Source organism: Suillus clintonianus, assembly GCF_016758775.1.
Source record: "Suillus clintonianus strain FC179 chromosome Unknown DEU56scaffold_133, whole genome shotgun sequence".
Taxonomy (NCBI): domain Eukaryota; kingdom Fungi; phylum Basidiomycota; class Agaricomycetes; order Boletales; family Suillaceae; genus Suillus; species Suillus clintonianus.
Window position 1 is genome coordinate 49,750 of NW_024539357.1, and position 19,888 is coordinate 69,637.

Below are 19,888 nucleotides of genomic sequence, written 5' to 3' on the forward strand. Positions count from 1 at the left end.
CTTTGCGGGGTCTCGTCTGTTCCTCGTTCCCCACATTGGAATTTCGAATCGGAGCCACTCAAGTTAGTAATGTCCATCGTCTGTCCACAGACTGTATGATATCGAGGCCTGGGTATGTGAAAGATTAGGTATAAAGAGGTTTATGAAAAGAATTAGGGGGAGGGGTTTAGAGCCGGATGAGAAGGACTGTGATGATAGTTGTCTGTACGTGCTAGTTCAAACTGGCTGCTTTGGAGTGGTGTCGAAGTTCATGTCAGTACTCGACCGAGCGAATTGCGCATGTGTCGCAGGAGTGCCAATTAATATTTTTTAGCATCCATTATCACGTTGATACCACCAGCAGCTCACTTCTAATCAACATCTTTCCCCGTCCGCACAGGAAGGCCAGCGAACTTGGCTCGCAGCGCTTCATACTTCCTCCGCTGCACAGCAGACACACTAGGACCGACCTTATCCTGAGCGCGCACAAAATCCTCCAACACAACAACCACCCGCGGCTGATTCTCTACAGAACCTCCACCACTGTCATCCATCTGATCAAGCGCACCAAGAACACGTCTAAGCGCAACAACTCCCGCCTCCCGAACGACAGCTGCCAGATCCGCACCGCTATACCCATCGCATTTTTCCCGCACGATGTGCTCTGCGCCCTGCAGTATCGTCTCGGTGTCTGGTTCTGTAGGCGCGAATGGGACTTTGCGCACGAGCGTCCGTACGATCTCGACGCGTTCGTCAGCGGTTGGTAGGTCAACATATAGGAGCTTGTCGAGACGCCCCGGGCGAACCATAGCTGGGTCAATCATATCGGGACGATTCGTTGCGGCGATGACGTAGACAGATTTGCGGGAGTCAAGTCCGTCTAGTTCTGTGAGTAGGGTGTTCACAACGCGTGCGGAAGACTCTGACTGTTAAAAATAGGAATGTGAGATAGATATTGGAATGGAAAATAGAGGGTGCGTACCATGCTTTCGTCTCTCCGAGGGACAAGAGCGTCTAGCTCGTCGAAGAATATCACACAGGGAGATGAGGCACGGGCACGAGAGAACACCTGTCTCACAGCTCTCTCGCTTTCGCCGACATACTGCGCTCCCATTAGCAAATTACCTTGAGAAATGGAACGCGACCGACTTTGTTTAGAAGCTCAGGGCCCTTGACGCTGATGAAATTCGCCCTGGACTCGTTTGCGACAGCTTTAGCCAGCAAGGTCTTTCCGCATCCCGGTGGACCCCACAGTAGCACGCCACACGCCGCCTCGATGCCCACAGCGCTGAACAGCTCAGGGCGCTTGATAGGCTGCACAATTGCCATATGTAGCTCTTCACGCGTGCCATGCAGTGCGCCGATATCGGCCCACGTCACATCTGGCACGGTTGCAAAACCCTCGCGCTTGGAGGAAGGCTGAACTTCACGTAGCGCGGCGTAAAAATCGACCGAAGCAATGCAGAGAGGGGCAAGCTGAGCGGGTGTGAGAGGAGAGGGATGTGCACTGAGGAAATGCGCGATGGAAGAAGTGGAGAGTTGGGATGCTAGTGAGACAAATGGGGTTACACTTGATGAAGTATCGGCTGGGGGCGTTGGTAGCGGATCCACTGTCATTGGGGTACCTTGGTCGTTTTCTAGGGCCTCAGGAAGGACGAGCGTGCCGTCTGTGAGTTGTTTGAAAATGCGTTTGACGGCGATGACGCCCGCTGCGCCTGTTAATGCCGATAGGTCTGCACCTACGTAGCCAGGAGTGGCTTTGGCAAAGGCAGCGAAATTGAAGTCGCCGTCTAACCGGAGTTTGGCGCATAGTACTCGCAGAATTCTGACAAAAGCATGAGATGGACTCTCAAAGGATGATGTGATACTATCGACATACTTGTTTCGGGCTTCCTCATCCGGGACGCCCATGCTAATCTCGTGGTCGAACCGGCCAGCGCGACGGAGAGCAGCATCTAATGAGTCTGGTCGGTTGGTAGCCCCAATGACGATCACAGGTTTGTTTTCAGTCTTCTCCCAGGACATATCTGCACGGGTCGTGTTAGAAGATGATGGCAATGAAAAGGATATCAAAACTACCATCCATGCACGTCAGGAACTGTGCAACTATACGTCGCTCCATCTCTCTCTGGGCACTCTCTCGTTTTGGAGTGATAGCATCAATCTCGTCAATGAACAGTAGACACGGCGCGACACGCTGGGCGTGATAATGAGACCGACAAAACACCACTCGAAACACGAGACATACCTTAGCCTCGTCGAATGTATCTCGTAGGGTTTTTTCGGATTCTCCAGACATGCCAGACACAATGGACGGAGCAGATATGCTGATAAACGGAACACCCAGTTCCTGCACACAATCAAACAACTTCCACACGATTTGGTGGGCGCACTCACCCCAGCTATTGCATTCGCTAGAAGGGTTTTGCCGCACCCCGGAGGGCCATGCAGCAAAACACCACGCGGAGGCTGCACACCAGTGTGCAGATATATCTCCGGATGACAGAGAGGCATGGCAACAAGCTCAAGCATCTTTTCGACACATGCTTCTACACCACCTAGATCGGACAATCGAGTAGCAGGGGGAGTGTGATCTTTGGCTATGGCATTAGTAGATAGCTTCGGCCGTTTACTGCCGTCTTCTGCTGTTGAACGGGCTGAGCGCAATTTTCGCTTTGAAGAAGGGGGACGTGTGTCGGGTGAGGTCACTTCAGTCGTAGCGGGTGTTATGGAAAATGGAGAAGGTATCGAAGTCCCTGGTTCAGCTGGGTGGTCTAACGCGGGTAGTTGGTTTGTATCTTCTGCAGGTGTCTCGGCAGGCGTGTTTGGCAAAAGCGGAGCAGGAGGAACCGAATTTAAATTGAGTTTCGCCTTTCTATGGGTGGACCACAGGCTTTGCGTAGACTTGTTCAAAGCATTTGAACCCTGTCTGATCCATTGTGGTTACGACCTGTTCAATGACTTTAAATCGTGGAACGCACATCCATTACAACTTTTGAAGTTGGTAGAACTTGCTCAGGCTCAAGCATGGGTGCACAGCCACCAAAAGATGTTATAAAGTTGGTGCAGACGCTACTTAGTGCTATATAGCCTATTCTCTCTTCAAATATACTTTGGAATAAATACTACGACGAAACCTCGAGTAAATTTCCATACATAGCAGGGTCCCGGCAAGTATTTCCGTGTTACACTACACGCTCCTGGAAAGCAATGGAAGCCATCTCAGTTGCTGCGTCGGAGTCGGCAACGAGTTTAACATGATATTCTCGAATGCTAAGGACGAGGCGTGGTCCCAGCACGAACATCTGCACGACCACAAAAATTTGAAGAATGCCATCATATATCTCTGCACCTGCGGAATACGAGTCCTACAGAGATGATAAACATTAGCCACATGCAAAAGTTGGTGACAGATCTGCGCACCAAGATGTTTGGAGAGACATGACCAATTTGGAGGCAAGAAACAGCAGCAAAACTAGCATGCGCATAACTTCAGCGGCCAAGATAACAGCATCTATATTCAAGTACAAGCTCACCTCGCAAAGTAAAGCACGTGAGATTTTATCAACACTGTGAAACAGTCTCTGACAGTTGATCCTGTCGATCGTCTGAGTTGTCGGAAGTGCTTTACAGCAATCCAGACTGAAAGAAACAGTGCGAGGACCTCCCATATAGTGTTGAGGGTCCAAACCATTGTGATCAGAAACTGGACATCTCCCTCGTATTCATAACTGCACGCATAGGTGCCAGAGAGTATTGTCTCCTCTAATATTCGTCCAATGAGCATTGTTCTTCAAGCCAACAAGTAAAGCTTACCCCCTACAATATACTTGAATCCTATCGCGGTGATCACTGTGCAGGCGATGTTGATAGCTAGAAAGATCACAACAAGAAAGATGGACATCTTTCTTGATCCCTGATACATGGCATACAGCCGAGCTATCATAACGACTTGCATGGACGTTTCAACATCACTGAGGTATCGCGGTTGGGTAGCTCACCACCCAGCATGGCAGCTATGACCACATTTATCCAATGTATTGCATTTTCCATCATATTGCCTAAAACACTCAGTTAGCAGTCGCCCTCGTAGCTAGGATCAAATATTCCAAACACACTCACATCTATTGCGGCTATGTTCAGGCAACATACTTGTAAAGAATCTCACTCACCCCTACATAGAAGGGAAGTTAATTGGATATAAATGGGAGGTATGGATACAAAATACTCGCCGCATCTGACACAGAGACTGACGGAAGACCTCCTACATACCGCAGGTCAGAAGAGATAAATTTACACGGTGCATATGGGACATACGCAGCATGTAAATACTGATTGTGAAAAGTGGGCTATTAGCCTAGCGTTCATTTGTCAACCTTGAAAACGTACGTGGAGTATGGTGTTCCAACATAGCGTATCTAGAAGAATTTTAGAGTCAGCACAACTTGCCAGCCGCGCTATAGGATAACATGAGGTACGAACAACGAGATACATAACAGTCATGAGGGACCAGCGCGGCCTCTGTCACAAATGAATTGTATCATCCTCGTCTTCTTCATGAAACTCAGTCGCTCACCCAGATCAAATCAATCTGTGATAGCATTCTTAGCGAGATGACTGCTCCGAAATGGCATCAACCTACCTCTTGTCCAAGTGTCAGTACTGACAATATTGTAAGCATATCAATGGGTATTCAATACTATTTTGCTTACCCCAATCATATATCACAGCAGCGAGTGAGGCAACTGCAAGATCACAGTTAAGGTTAGATCCGGACATCAATGACAGCATTCGGTGACTGGCTCTCCACGAACCTGAAAAATAGCTAAAAAACCGAGTCGAATCAATGACCGGCCACAAAGTGGGATCATTCGAAACTAGGGTCATATTCGAGGATGGAACTTGGTGAATGTATAATGACGACCTATATATACTACCATTCTGCGCCAATGTCAGCATGACGGGGATAAATGTTCCATGCACAGATTCAGGAGCTCCACGAGCAAAACCACGTAATCATAGCTTCAACATAAATCTACGCATGATGCGACCACCGACACCGCCTGTCGTCTCGATGATAATTTCCGATGAGGTCATCTGCACTGTCTTGGCCCCACTGGCCAGGATCGGGGTACAACAGCTTCTCTGGCAACTCCTAATAGGTCTCGTTGTGTCGGCGGGGTGCCGGGGCGGTCGGGCGTGGGGGGATAGAATGGATCGAAATAGAGCATGTAAGTAACTCACCCTCTCCACCTGGACTGTCAACGCCGTCATCATCGGACTATCACATGCACAAAAGTATGATAAACGTACCAAACCTAATGCAAAACGCACTAACGCCGTGCATCGTGTAGTTCATGCGATGGTGATGTATCAATTTTCACAGCCAAATAGGACACTACGCCTAGGCCAACCCGGAAATGAAGAGGGCATAGGTGAAAAGAAAACATGGTCACGCTTGTACGACCGCAGTCCCCAGAACTCTTGATATTGTAGTTGTGCAGGCTGATAGTACATCAATGGGCACTGATGCTTCAGTGATCTTCTCAGGCTTCTGTCCAACTCGGGCCCGCATTTCATATACGCTAGACCGTGATCAGCGTACCAATTTGATGATATAAAACTCACTGCGGGACCTCATCGCACTCGGCAATATGACGGGCAGGGCCCAAGTGGCGTGAAGCGATTTTATTACATGGTCGTACACGGATCAATGTTCAAAGGACAGGGTCCACATGTCATACAGCACACGCTATTTGCATCATTCGCCATCTAGAGTGGAATTCTCCGGGTCAGAAACGAGCGCATCTGCGCAGCTGACAGCTGTAAATAACCTATCTCACCTAGGCTACGTCTTGAAAGTTGTGATCACCTCACTGAAGTCGAGGATCAAGAACACGAGCCAGAGCAATACATATGCTTGCCTCTGTATATATGACATGACCTGTTGACGAGGTCCGTCCTCAGAAGAGTTTAAAAGCTTGGCTAGTATGTATTCTTCAAGTCGTCAGTATAGGCTAGGGTATGATCATCAGTGTGCAGCAGGCGTGATTATGATGTGAACAATTTGTGAACACAACCACTGTTGAACTCGAGGTATGTTCGAATTCCGTGGATTAATTCTGAGATGGACTAGCACTTGGGACCATGATTATAGGATCAGCATGCAGGCCTGCAATACTTGGAAGTAGTACTTGAGTGTCAAGGTATAAACCTGTGCCTGAAAGTTGATGCGCGGTTATTTCCGGGTATCATTTATCCTATCAACCTCCACCAGCCTTCTCGTCCGTCTTGTAATTATCACACCCAGAGACTTTCGGCCAAATGTGCTTTAAACTTATTCGATGAGCGAAGGAAATCGGAAGAAACGCTAGGGGTGGCTGAAGCCAAGTCTTGACTCGCTATTATCACCAGAGAGGGGCAGGAGGTATGAAATGTCGCCCTTACAAATACGTCGTCTTTCAAATTTCTGCCGAAGGCTTGGTTCGCCAGCTGTCAATCAAGGGCTGTTTCGCTCAAAGCACCGCACCGCACCCTGCACTCATTAGACTGGCTGCGAGTTGCAACACACAGGATCCCGTATCCGATCAAGCAAGCCAGGCAGATGGAAGTTTACTGTTTGAAAGCGCCATGTGCGATAATCGCGCTGGCGTAGCCTTCTGAGGCTGTCACACTCCTCGATGTGTAAACAGAAGTATCCAGATTTGCATATTGGACGAAAAACTTATCTGACAGATATTGAAGTTGGGTGCTCGTTGGAACCACTCAGCATGATCAGCTGCCTGTCCAAGAAGATGAGTCTGCACAGTTTTGCTCGGGAATAATACGACAGCATATCGATACGATATACTCAAAATTACGCTGTTGGGACGCTACAGTGCTGATGGTCCCTTCACGTATGAGAACATGATCAACGCGCAAGTACTAAAGGTCGCATGATGTGCTAAAGAGTTGGCTGTGGAGCAGCGCAAGTAGTGGGTGCCGACTGTGCGTACATTTGATCAGAATGAGCATACTGCGAAAGAAAAATAAGCATAGAGTCACCTCAAGAAATGCATCTTCTGCAACAATGGCCTGAGCCTGAGGCTCATCGACGTTTGGCACATCGACCACATCCTTCGGGTCCAGCAGTTCTCCATCTTCCCTCTGTTGTTGTCCCGCTCGTCTTGCCTCTATGCCAGTTATCCACTTCTTCATCCTTCGTTCTATGGCTTCTTTACTTCGTGGCCCTCTGCGAAGCTTCTTTTTCCTAGCATTGCCATATGGGTCACCATCGCAAGGAAGGACAAATTTCTTGGCTTTGGGCATCAGAACCCAGGAGTGTTCTAGTATGTCACTGAACTAGGCTGCTGCAAGGACGCAAAGATCAAATACAAAGTTATTGCAAGTGGATGTCTGAAACTCTACACTTACCTCGCAGGTGGTAAAGCAATATTGCAGTTGAGTTTACTTACGTTAAGCAGCATTTCGGTACTATGTTGTGACCCGTCCGTTGGTCTCCGTTACGGATGCCGTCAAAAAGGTGTCCGATGAATCTTACATCACATCCTAAAAGTGCATTAAGAGGGAATCGAACCCCCGGCGGGTCGATGGCAACGACCCAGGTTACCACTACCCCATTAATGCCCATAAAATTTTAACCACTCTTGCCAATAACATTCATACTATCATTCCTGGGAATCTGCAACTGGCATGTAATATGCAAAATGTTCAAAACACCTCAACGCGCTGCTTGAATCACCTCGAAAAAATTCAGGCGCATGTAGGCTACTTAGAGATGATGTACTGTCCAAGTAGAATAAAAATTTCTCGAGTGTTGCAGCTGCGAGAGACGGAATAGTGGTGATTTTCAACCTTGTATAATCATAAATGATCCAGATCCCATAGATCCTAAAGAGATATTCAAAATTTTACACTTGGAGTCTATCAAACACCTCATCAGGGTGTCAGAACACAATTTCGATAGAGGTCGTTCTCTTGTTTTAAGATGCTATAGACGAAGGATTGTTGACATGTATGAAAGCGTGACAACAGATAGGAGAGTTGTGTAAGAAATTCAATCTCCTCTACGGCAAAGTTGACGTGCCGCTACTGTGCCCGACATGTGACACGACGTGACCATATTTTGCAGAATACCAGTCAGACCCTGAATTTTCTCGGTCTTCATCCGACACTCCACCACAAAATCATTAAAATCGGAAAAAATCAGATTCATATAGAGCAGATACGAATATATATTGGTGTAAATCCGTAGAAGACAATATGATGTGGTTGAGGAGTTACAAAAGATTTATTGAAAATGTTGCAGAACCCCAGGAGTGATAGTATTGTTGCAAGGTAGTCAAACTAGATGATATAACAATACGCTACCAGAGATACAGCACTTGGATGCACATCAACGTCCTACTATCCTTGTGTTCTTCCTCCTGCCCTTCCTGCCCACACCCTCCTCCCCAAGTAAAGCCATTAGCTTCCGCTTCTCCGCCTCCTGTCCAGGATCCTCATACGTCACGCGCAGACTATCTTCACTCGGACGCGCGCTCCCGTCCAGCAGGCTCATCGCATCATAATATATGGGCTGAGGAAGCGGCACAAGTCGTGAAGGACTAGTAACGGTCTCGCGTGATTCTTGCCGAGATTGCACCTACAATAATAAATGAATCAATAGTCGGGGGATAACTCTAAGCTGTCAACGAACCCTGGAGCGCGGCTGTGGCCGCGGCCGCTTGCCCCTCCGCTGCTCCGGGCGCATAACATCGTCTTCTGATATCTGTCTCTTCCCCAGCAGCGTCGTTAGGCTCTCCTGTAACTCGCGTGCAACGTCTCGTGGATGAGGCACTCGCACCGGTGAGGGTTCGCACGTCAGCCTTGCATCTGAACTTGGTGGGAGTTTCATTGGCGAGGGCGAGCTGGAGGAGGGTATACGTCCGTTAGGATCCAGTGAAGGCACCGGAGGATTGAACTCTTCAAAGAGCAATGGAGGTCTCTGGCGTGCAGGGGGCAAATCCACATATTCAAGTGGAGGAGAGCTGCTTTGCGGTGGCAATGGAGGCGGAGAGGCTGAGAATCGCTCCCCATCGTCGCCCTCGCATTGTGGCAAAGCGTTATCGAGTGAGCCGTTTGACTTGCCGAAGAATGTGACCGGGGGGGCGTGCTCGATATCAAGAAGAGTAGATGTTCGGAGATCTTGTAGGAGATTTGACTTCTTTACGAATAGCGGAGGGACAGATTTGTCTGTGATAATAGAACAATCAGAATGACGTCAAATGTTGAAATGATATATCCTCTGGCTTACTATTACCCTTAGCAGTATCCACCATCCGCACGTCCTTCGCCTTACCCTTTGCCATTCGGTCGCTGACTTCGCCAATGAGATATTCGCTGATGTCAGGCACCGTCCCCTCCGTTGCCATATCCTCCAGCCATGCCATGCCCACGACGGGGATGTTCCACTCTTTTGCCTTGTCATATTTGGCACCACAAGCACTCGGACAAAGTAGATGTGTCGAACGTCGGGAGAATATCTGGGCGAGCGTTATACCCAACGCGCGCAGCAGACGCTTTGTCCAGCATAGCTCAGACTGATCAAGTCCAGAAAGGCTCAGAATGATTTGTTCGGCGTCTGTGATCATGTCAGCATGTGTAAGATGGGGGAAGCAAGTTCATGGTGCGTACTAGGTATTGGGCAGGGAAGGGTGAGAGGCGTGAATGATATATTTTCGTGCGGTCCACATATTCGCTCTTGGAAGACCGAGTGTTCGAGCCAACATTCTGTGCGATATTTGGCACGCAACATCTCATCAGGTTCGTTCTGATATAGTTTGCTCCCACTAAGCGATCCGCTGCATAAGACGCCCCATGCGTACCAGAAGGTCGAAGGCTCACCTAATGAGTCGTACCACGATGAAATCGACATTGTCCGTATCTTCATCCATGACCACGCCTCCCCCGGTATCAATAGCATTGCGTACATTCGCACATTTCGCCTCCCCAAGCAGACGGAAGCGGTAACCCGCGAAGAGTGTCGCCATTGAGTCCTCGACCTCAGGTCGGTGGGGTGCTTCACTCCCCTCTGCGTCCTCAGGTCCCAGAGCTGCAACAGTGGTTGTCCGTCTGAACGGCTGCCGTGTCACCAGCTCCTTCGCGGGCGGCGCAAACGAATTGACGCGTTTGAATGAAGAGATCACGGATTTCCCCTGTTCTTTATCCTTCTCTTTGACTTTCGCTCGTACATCAGGCATGAGACGTGCTGGTAATCGTGTTGGCGACATCGATGGGCCTTTCATTGACTGTGACTTTGAAGGACTGCGCACAAGTTTGTTGGCAACTGCATCGAGCTCGAATCCCCGTGGACGTAAGAGACTCCCCCAGAGCTGAAGCGTCACTGCGCGAACTGGAGCCCGCGCAAGGGAAGCAGGTTCCTCTTCCTCCAGGTTGTCATGTTCAAAACTGGGTTTCGGTGGTGCTGGCGTCCTGGGTAGATGCCCATCGACAGGAATCGCATTCGAAGGGTGTGTGCCTGGGGCGGAGTCATGGACCGGTATTGAGGTGGTAAACTCTATTTTGTGTGTGAACTAGTTTTGAAGTTATGGAGTGACTGTCTACTTACCTTCGTTCGTAGTCTTTCTCTCTGGCCTCGGCCGCGTGACGACGTATCGTTTTTCCTCGAAGCGTCCTCCAAATTCCAAGCAGTCCCAGAACCACTCCTCCCAGACGACGTGGATCTTTGCCTCGCCACGTTTGTTGAACTTATCAGCGTAGCGCATCTTCTCAGTCTCGTTGTCGCCCGCACATAGTAGATGTGTAACCTTGACAGGGCGTTCGATGGCTTTAACGTACGTCCCACCGTGTCTGGTGAGGGCCCGGTTTATGCTTGCGCGTTGCTCGAGGTCGTCAATACCTGAGAGTGAGAGTGTGACACCGGAGAAGATGGGGAGGCGGTGCGCAGAAATAGTCTGCGGATGTTAGGAGTGTGTTGTGGGTGATTCTGTTGTGCTCACCTCTGCTAGGTCTACGTCATCTCCACGCAACCAGACTTGATACGCATCCGTTATCCACTCAGGACACATGATAGGTATCTTGCGTTCTAGCGCACACTGCACCCATGTAAATAGAATTAAACAAAGACGAGAGGCACCTGAGAGTAGTCTCACCGTGTACTTGGCTCCGCCATGGCTGTTTGCTAGTAAGTGGGTCACTCTATCCGTTAAATCACTGGTAGATGTTGCGCCAAGTTCAAATGCCTGTTTAAACAAGGTAGGCTTCCCATACACTATTAACTTCACCAGATCTGCCACAGCTACAACCAGAACCGGCGCACCTTGTCCATGGTACCCGTCGCGCAGAGCGTAACTCCATTGAACGGTCTAGGACACAGATCAACCATACTCGCATCAGGAGGGATAAGTTCGGAATCTGAGCTGTGGTCATATGGCGCGCCTTGGGCATGACGGGATTGTGGTTGAGCGGGTCTGAGTTTGACATTGGGAACCTGCATAACCAGTCTGAGTGTGTGCAGTCACTGAGCAGGTCCGCACGCACCTTGTGTGATTTGTTTGACCGACGCATCTCTCCGAACGGTTTCTATCGTATTTTGTTCAAAACATCAATTCAGCGGTATATGTTCCATGGAGGTCACGTGAGCGGTTCAGGGTAGGTCAATTCGCGCCTTCAAACCCAACAGGTTACAATACTAGTACGTATACTGTGCGCTCTAGCCTCGTCGACCATGATCCGAGTTCACAATTCGTTCATTCGCATTGATCACGATGCCATGGAGCACTCTGAGTAAACTGACCGTTCGAAAAGAATTTTAGAACACCTCTGAGGGTGGACCTCGCCGAATCAGCAGGGCAGAAGTTACCTGGAAAGCATACGTAATGCTCTGGCCCACCTACGAGTGCTTCGTGTCCTCGCGCGATCACGAAGTTTAACTTCCTTGGAAGCCATAAGCTGGATTTATGTGGTTTATCTTTGATCTGGCGATCTGTTGCCATTGCTAGCTTTGCCCTACCCGTGGTGTTCTGATAAATGTCCCACAGTGAGTTGATTCCATCATCTTACGCGTACACACCTCACATTCCAGCATATAGGAACCGGGTCAAGTTGGCACCGAAGATGGTTACCGAAAGACGATGATAATTTCCAACGTGAGCCTGTATAATGTGAAGAATAAGAGGCCAGGCTTCCTACTTGGTTATGCGGCCATACAGGCCTATCGGAGTCACGTTTTCTACCCTGAGGCTGTATCCTCATTTCTGAGTTCACCAGACGGTACCGGTTACGGATTCTCAGCCAATTGGCTGTGCAGATATGATGCAGCGCCGACGTATTAACTTTATGATTGATATATGTGCACAGGCATCACTTCCTCATCAGAGTCGCACAACCCTTATCATGTGTTTTGCATCTTGTGATGTCATCCAATCATAGTCCGATGGCTGAATCGATGCAAGTACGCTTGGCGAGAAAATCAAAACCGGGAATTGGACACAATTCACCGACATCATAATTCACGAACTACTTGACCAAGTTTGTCAGTGTTAAATCATTCCGGTGGTATATCTAGCACGAAATCCATCGTGATGTCCGCCAATTTCCCCACTCACTAATACACCCATCCCTCGAAAATGACGCTAGTCTCAAATGATCCCTGTTGGTGGCCGATGATCAAATCGTTTCGATTATCGGGCTATTTCACATGTTCGTGGAGGCCAGTCATGTCGATGATGTCTCATTCTAACCTTGATTGTGATTTCGCAGTTGCCTCAACTACAGCACTGATATATGATTGGGGTGAGCGAAATGTTATAGCAGAGCCATTGATATCCTCATGATATTTCTAGTACTGACATTCGGACAAGAGGTAGGTTGATGTCATTTTTATGGGAGCAACCATCTCGCTAAGAATGGTTTGATAGGTTGAACTGGTCTGGGTGAGTTATGTCCCGTATCAGAAAACGACATGACGATACCATTATATCGGCACAGAGGCAACACTGGTCCCTGATAACCGTCTTGTATCTCAGTGTATGCGGCCCATGTTATATGCATAGCTGGCAATTGTGCTGACTCCGATTTGTTCTAGATACGCTACGTTGGAATACCATATTATATGTATGTTTGCAGGGTTGACATGCTGGCGTCATGCTAATCAGCCATCTCTCACAACTAGCATCAATATTATGATGGGTACGTCTCCTTTTATACATTGTTTTCGTGTCTTCTAATCGGTGGCACATAGCATCCTCGGTGACAGATGCAGTGCGTATTATACCATGATGCTTGGCGTCCCTGTTCTAGTAACTGTTATTCCTATGCAGGGGTGAGTGCGATGCTCGACCAATTTCTTGGTCAAATACAATGACCACAATAGGTGTGAGTTCCTTTGGAATGTTTGATCTTTCGGAGTTAATCATTAATTGGGTGTTTCAGGCGTTATGATGTACTCCACATTAAATTGGATAAATGTGATCGTAGCTGCAATGCTAGGCGGTGAGTGACTCTGCTGCAATACCTCAGTGACATTGACTGAAACATTGTGCAAGTCATCATGCTCATTCGGATACATGCCATGTATCAGAGATCGAGAAGAATGCTTATCTTTCTCATTGTAATCTTCCTGGCCGTCAACATTACCTGCGGAGTGATTGTCGCAATAGTGCTCAAGTATATGTCAGGGGGTAAGCTTAAGTTATATCTCAAAGAATCAGGCTCGTTTGACGAATATCAGAGGAGCTCATCCTCTCCGGCACGTATTGGTGCACTTATATCTATAAGGCGGACGACCTACTCCTGATATATGTGACTTGGATACTCACCACTATATGGGAGGTCCTCGTACTGTGTCTTTCGATCTGGATTGCTGTAAAACACTTCCGGGAACTACGACAACATTCGGCAGGAGGGATCGTGGGGGACTGTTTCAAAATGTTACTAAAATCCCATGTGGTTTACTTTGCAAGGTGAGCTCGTAATTTGAATGTGGATCTTTTCCCGCTAAAGTTCCGCACATGCTAGTTTTGCTGTTTGTTGCTGCGCCCTTAGTACACAGCTCTCTAAAGGTCTTGGTACGCCGATCTATCTCCGATACCTGCATGTAACTGCTGTTCATCATTTCTTTACGACTCAGATTCTGTGGGATTTCAGATATCTACCGGTATTTTTGAAATTTTCTCATACATACAGATGTTTGTGCTGGGACCACGCCTCATCCTTAGTGTTCGAGAATATCACGCTAAGCTGGTGGCCGACTCCGATGCAGCAACCGGCATGACTTCAATTGCTTTCCAGGAACGTGTACATGTGTCAACTGGCAGCGGTGTGTAACACCGGAAATGCTTGCTGGGTAATATGCTGGGAGCAGGAGGAAATTGTTCGAAGTTTCATCGTGGTACTTCATATAGTTTGTTCTGTATTCCGAAGCATATTTTTGGAAGGGAGTTGAACTCATCCGAAGAAACCAAATTTTCGTTGTATACCCAAGTAGCTGCCTACCACACTTATACCAATAACACGCTGATATCATCCCTAACGTCTCACTAAATTCGAGTTCAGGTCTATGTTAGGTGCTTTGCAATTTCGTGCTTGCATACAATTGCAATGAATAATTGATAGTTTGGCTCATGTCAGATGCGTCCTTCAAAGTTTACAAGAGACCCCATGCTTTGTGTGGCCGACAGGACTGAAGCCTCGGTGCCTCAGGACTTCGAAATCATAGGAGATTGGGAAGCGTGTATGTTTACGACTCCGACCACTTTCGCCAAAGGTATTTGTTATAGTACTAACTGCAAGCGCTCCGCAATGTGACATTCAACGATTCACATAGAGTCGTAAAATTTTGCTCACTATGTAAGTGTTTATCTGTCAACGGATTCATAGCCTGTGAACTGGGCCTTACATCGGTCACAGGTACAGGAGCCGTGATTGTCCATCTCGAGTTCGCTGAGCCCACCTGAAATTCTTTGTGCAGTCATGTTCTTGGTGAGTACATGTATGATGCGGGAGCAGCTATGTCTTCTGCAACTTGTATCTGATTGCATGCGTGTACTTGCTGCCTGCCCTACGGTCTGTCCGCTCAAGAATTGTCTTGAAATCTTCTGTAACCAACAATAATCTCAGCACATCATAACGATTGAAATGGGTGCATATCGAGTGCACATTTGTAGTGGAAAACTATTAGTTTCTTCGTACCCCCAGCCCTGCGCCCCGCATACTATGACGTAGATTGCAAGCACTTGTCAGGTCACCACCGTGCCTTGGTGGGTGTCCCCCCCAAAAGGATCTGACAGCTTCTGCTATATCGTGTCACTTCAGTAACCGCGTCCAACATATAGGTCTAGAGGTGACTTTTCACTGTAGAACGAATCAGACCGAGCTCCGTGGTTGATAAATCGATGAGGCAAATAGACAGCTCGTTGTACACAAAATGCAGTTTCGAGGAATTCCATGGTAGCCGCACCCTAGTAATTGATGTGACAAAACAAGGCGTCCGCCGGACTCAACTGCCAGTGACTGGGACGTTGAAGTTTTAAACTGGGTTCAATTGATTAGGGAAAGTATACGTGGGCCGCCTGTGGCCAACAACATGACACAAACTCAACTCAATCAAGTTCGTAGTGCAGGGCCTGCAACAACAATTCAGTTCGTTGTCGACTGTGAGAAGGACAATCGAACCAGGGCAAACAATTATGTTGTCATCATACGCTGCGGTGACATGATGTCATCCGGAACAATGACACAACCCCGTGCAGAACTGGACCCACTATGTGTTGTTGTCTGGGAGGACTCTTGTTGTTGACAATTGTTCGGGTACATCTTCCGCTCAGTGGGTCCACAGACAGTCGTTGCAGCCTGGAGAGATTTAAAGCCCAGCTTACATCTCGAAACTGATCAGAAGAACCCTCCATTTTATAAACCTTCCAGCGGTGTAGCATTTTGACGTACTTACGATTAGATTTAAATTTAGATTCCCGAGTGCCAGATGCAAGGAAATCCATTCGAGTGTTGCAATAGGTCAACTGCATTCGGTATCCACCGCTGCAACAGACAGCAACATCGAAATCTATAAACCAGGCACAAGAGAGTGAGTGCGTCGCGAAGTTCAAGGGCCACCCAGCTAAGTGTCAGCCGAGCAACCAACAACTCAGTTGCGTGGGCGCCTGATGGTGCACTTCGACTATGCATGCGCGAACGTTGATCTGCTGCTGACCCAGGGTCAAGTCTTCAATCTGGGCAGAGGAGGCTCATCTGCTTCCAGGTCGAGGGTAACAGGAATATCTGCGTTCTGAATAAGATCTGTATGGTAATGGTAACTATAAGGGACGATGAACATACAAATCTCATGATTCCAAAGAGTCGTCATAACACTAAGGCGCAGTACAGAAGCGGATGTTGTGTATCACAATCAATGATGCGTAGTGCGTCAATACGGACTCGGATGTTTATCGACTCAGACATTGTAGAAGTCGCTAGTTCAGGAGAATATAGATCGTCAAGAAGGCCTTCATGGGCAAACCTATCGGACGCACAGGTAGATCTTGAGGCTTTCATGCGCGCATAGAAGTTGATCTTAATACAAGTTTATTGTGTCCTTGTTGGCGATCAGGAAGGGGGTGCTGCAAAGGCTAGAGAGCAGCGTCAAATCCGGGGTACTATTCATCCACGCCACAAGTGTTCAGTAGACCAGTACGCCTGCGAAGTCGATGAACACACTCCAGAGACAGATTCCCGCTATGGCAGTATGTGGTGTTGTGTCAGGTTGTGTCCATCAACTCATCTTCTAATTGTTTTGGTGGAAAATGTGCTCCGGAGTTCTGCCAGGTCATGTGATGTTTAGGGCTGGTCCGTATTACTACGTACGGGTATTCAATTTACCTTTTTGGGCGTCGAACTGCCAGTGTGTGGAGCTCGGGACCAGCCTACTTACCAGTTACCACCCTCACGACCAGCCCAGCCTTACAGCCTTGTATTACCATGAACGCGAGTTGGTTTGGATGCCACGAATCAACTCTTCTCTCGACAAGACGTACGTCAGCTATATAGATGTGGCGGACACTGCGTAGGCGTCACTCAGAAGCAAGAAGTGCACTGTGTCGTGGCACCTTGCCATAGGATCGATATATATATATTGCGGCCCAGCCCTTTCCAAACATGCAAGGAAACCGCCACATATTCCTTGGTCAGTAATGGCTTTTAGAGTTTACGTGGTGACTCGGAATTGTCTGCTGATGACTCGGATACCAGTGACTGAGACCCGTACTACATGACACCGATAGCAACATGATAGCTGGTCCCACGCTTCCCTCGATCATCGTGACCCTCCGTAGACCCTCACAGGATGTTATCAAGGCGGTCTTCACCGATGGGCTTGTGTTCTGAATAAGTGGCATGTGGCGGCCGTGCCACGACGCAAGTACCAATACTATTGTCTATTTTGTTTGCCGTGGCCAGAAAGGTAGGTGGCTGACTCGAACAGTACGCAAGCGGAGTTCTCCAGTGAATGGCATTCAGGTTTTTGCTACACAGCAGTGAAACACATCTGTATGCGTACATCCTGTGGGCCTGTGCTTACAATATATAAGTAAGGTGCGTTCCGCCTTTCAGCCCACCATCTCATCCCTCAGGTTTACTTACAACATCAACTGGAAACCATGTCACTCTCCTGTGACGACACCGACTGGGAGGATCCCGAATGCGACGAAGTTACAGAGTGGCACGATAGCACCAAACTCATCCTCGATTATTGCCAGGAGTATCTGAAGTATAGCAGCGACACTGATCATGTCCAACACTCTTCGTAAGCTGCATTCGGTCGATAATTAATGGTGTCCTTGACTATCCCACCGTTCAGTCTCAGACACATGAACGACATACTTTTGAAAAATACACGCCGTAGCTATGAAAAGCGACTCACCGAGGCAAAGAAATACTGCTTTCAAGCCCAGTACCTTAGCACAAAATTGACTATAGTAAGTCGTGGATACACCTAGTGGTCAGCATGACTTAATCACCTTTGGGATAGTTATTTAAGCGAGAGAACCGCTCTGATTACAATGGGTGGACTCAAAGATATGCTTTCTTGCATGGTATGGATAGCTATCTCGTAGAATTTTGGGAGACTGATCGTACTTCTTCTGCCCAGGGAAAGGGTATGGAGCGAGAACAGATAAAGCTGATAAAGTGGCTCAAACAGATGAATATCTTGTCACGATTGATCCCCAGAGCTTTGTAATCTCCCGGAGGTCCCCTTTTCAGTGACAGGTCGTCGCACTCCGCTTGGATCCTCGGTTGCTTGGGCGAAAAAAAACTCTATGTCTCTACCCCAGCGCTCTGTGCTGGCGGATATGTCGAATCATTTGTTGGGCGCATTCTTTGTTAGCATATATACCGTGAAGAAATTAGAACACTTGTCTCATTCGTACACGTAAGGTGTCAGTGCACCCATTTGTCGCCCAGAAGTACTAGGGAGCCGAACCTAACCCGAGCATCGCTTTTGTCTTCACCGCCGGTTTGTTCGTACATCATAACACGTTTCACAACGATGAAACAACAAGCCCCCGACATAGTTATATGATCCCGCCTATCTACGTGCTGTCATAGAAACCCCACACACATAGTATTGTTTCAACAGAACAAGGATTACAGTGCGGCGGAAGCGGTAGGCGCTTCGACTGTCTAGGCATGCATCCATCTCTGTGGTGCCTTGCTAGAAGGACGGTCCGTACAAGAGTTACCAAACCCACTTTTGTGGGGATGATTCCCTGCTACGCTGTACCCCTTAGCACCTGATTGTTTCGCTTCTGGAACCATTTATGCTGAGAAAGATATAAGGTGCGCGCTCAACCGGTCAATCTCCAGCCAACTTACCAATTCCTTCTGCCCCCCCTTGAAGCTCATTACCTGTCATGTCTATCACGATTACTCAAAAGTTTGTGTATCAAGGTTCTTCTGTGGAGTATGCCTCCGATTGCCCGATGGGCACCCGGGAAATGGTCCAGGCCTGGTATCACCAGACCAGTGAGGTGCTACGACAATGTACTGCGCTGATGAGTTACGGGAACGAGAGCGATGTCGCACAACTTAGCCGGTAAGAGTTGCAAGATCCTCTCCAATGCACAACTATCTTACTCGTGTTCGCAGCATACAAGCAATGAGGACCGTCATGTATCAGCTTCTTGATAAGAGAACAAGAGAAAGTCTCTCAAGGGCGGTATCTCTGGGCGACATCTGCCTTAACCTGTCGTTCGACTTGTATAATCAGTTGCGGGAGGTGAGTCCAGTGTTTCGTTGTTGGACTGTTATCCTCATCTTTACTGTCCAGAGAGAGTCGTATGGTCACAGTGGAAGATCTAAACGAAGCTCGACTTACTCCCTAAATGGGTCTTACGCACACATATAACCATAGAGGCACATAGCCTTACCAGATGCTTGGCCGCTTGCCCTAGGTAAGGAGCCTCTACGATGGTCTCAGATATGTTGCTGAGCTATATCACTGCAGCGCTTCTAGGGTTCAACAGCTACATTCTGGTAGCAGCGAGCTGCGCCAGCCATGCCTTGAGAGGGTGGCCAGACCCGAGATTACTGCATTACGCGCACAGTTGCGTTTTCCTTGTAAACTGTTCGAACGGTACTTTGCCAGTTTCTGGCATTTGTTCATACATAGCGTATTGTGTAGTGTAGTAGAAGTACTTAGAAGTAGACTAGAGCGTCTCCCCTCGCCTATCTTGTACAACGGGGCACGTCAGCTGGCCAGTGATAGGCATCAAATTCAAATAGATCACTATGTTGTATGAGGATACGGGCTGTGGAGATATAACATCTGTTCACCTCGATCATACCTGGCAACTGCCATGATAACAACTCAAAATGTCTTATCACAACTGGAACTGACAAAGAGGTGATTTTCTTG

The 19,888-nt window shown here is 48.1% G+C and overlaps 2 protein-coding genes and 1 non-coding gene across 3 annotated transcripts; all 3 read right to left on the bottom strand.

Annotated features, from left to right (window-relative positions):
- Positions 1-213: 213 nt before the first annotated feature.
- Positions 214-3,019, bottom strand: DEU56DRAFT_116970 (P-loop containing nucleoside triphosphate hydrolase protein). The gene is made up of 8 exons (XM_041344625.1): positions 2,961-3,019; positions 2,377-2,904; positions 2,228-2,329; positions 2,059-2,176; positions 1,859-2,006; positions 1,129-1,804; positions 962-1,081; positions 214-905 (listed from the first exon to the last, which is right to left on the bottom strand). The coding sequence occupies exons 1-8, from the start codon at positions 3,006-3,008 to the stop codon at positions 351-353; spliced, it is 2,295 nt and encodes a 764-aa protein (XP_041202619.1). The 5' UTR covers positions 3,009-3,019; the 3' UTR covers positions 214-350.
- A 4,515-nt stretch (positions 3,020-7,534) lies between these two features.
- On the bottom strand, positions 7,535-7,605 carry DEU56DRAFT_t113. Its single transcript has one exon. It is a non-coding gene; the product is annotated as a tRNA-Gly (tRNA).
- Positions 7,606-8,198: 593 nt separating this feature from the next.
- On the bottom strand, positions 8,199-11,564 carry DEU56DRAFT_835773 (uncharacterized protein). The gene is made up of 10 exons (XM_041354761.1): positions 11,521-11,564; positions 11,300-11,470; positions 11,133-11,240; positions 10,980-11,075; positions 10,589-10,934; positions 9,865-10,537; positions 9,655-9,809; positions 9,275-9,601; positions 8,678-9,213; positions 8,199-8,623 (listed from the first exon to the last, which is right to left on the bottom strand). Exons 1-10 carry the CDS (start codon positions 11,545-11,547, stop codon positions 8,375-8,377), a joined length of 2,688 nt encoding a protein of 895 aa, XP_041202620.1. The 5' UTR covers positions 11,548-11,564; the 3' UTR covers positions 8,199-8,374.
- Between the last annotated feature and the right edge of the window lie 8,324 nt (positions 11,565-19,888).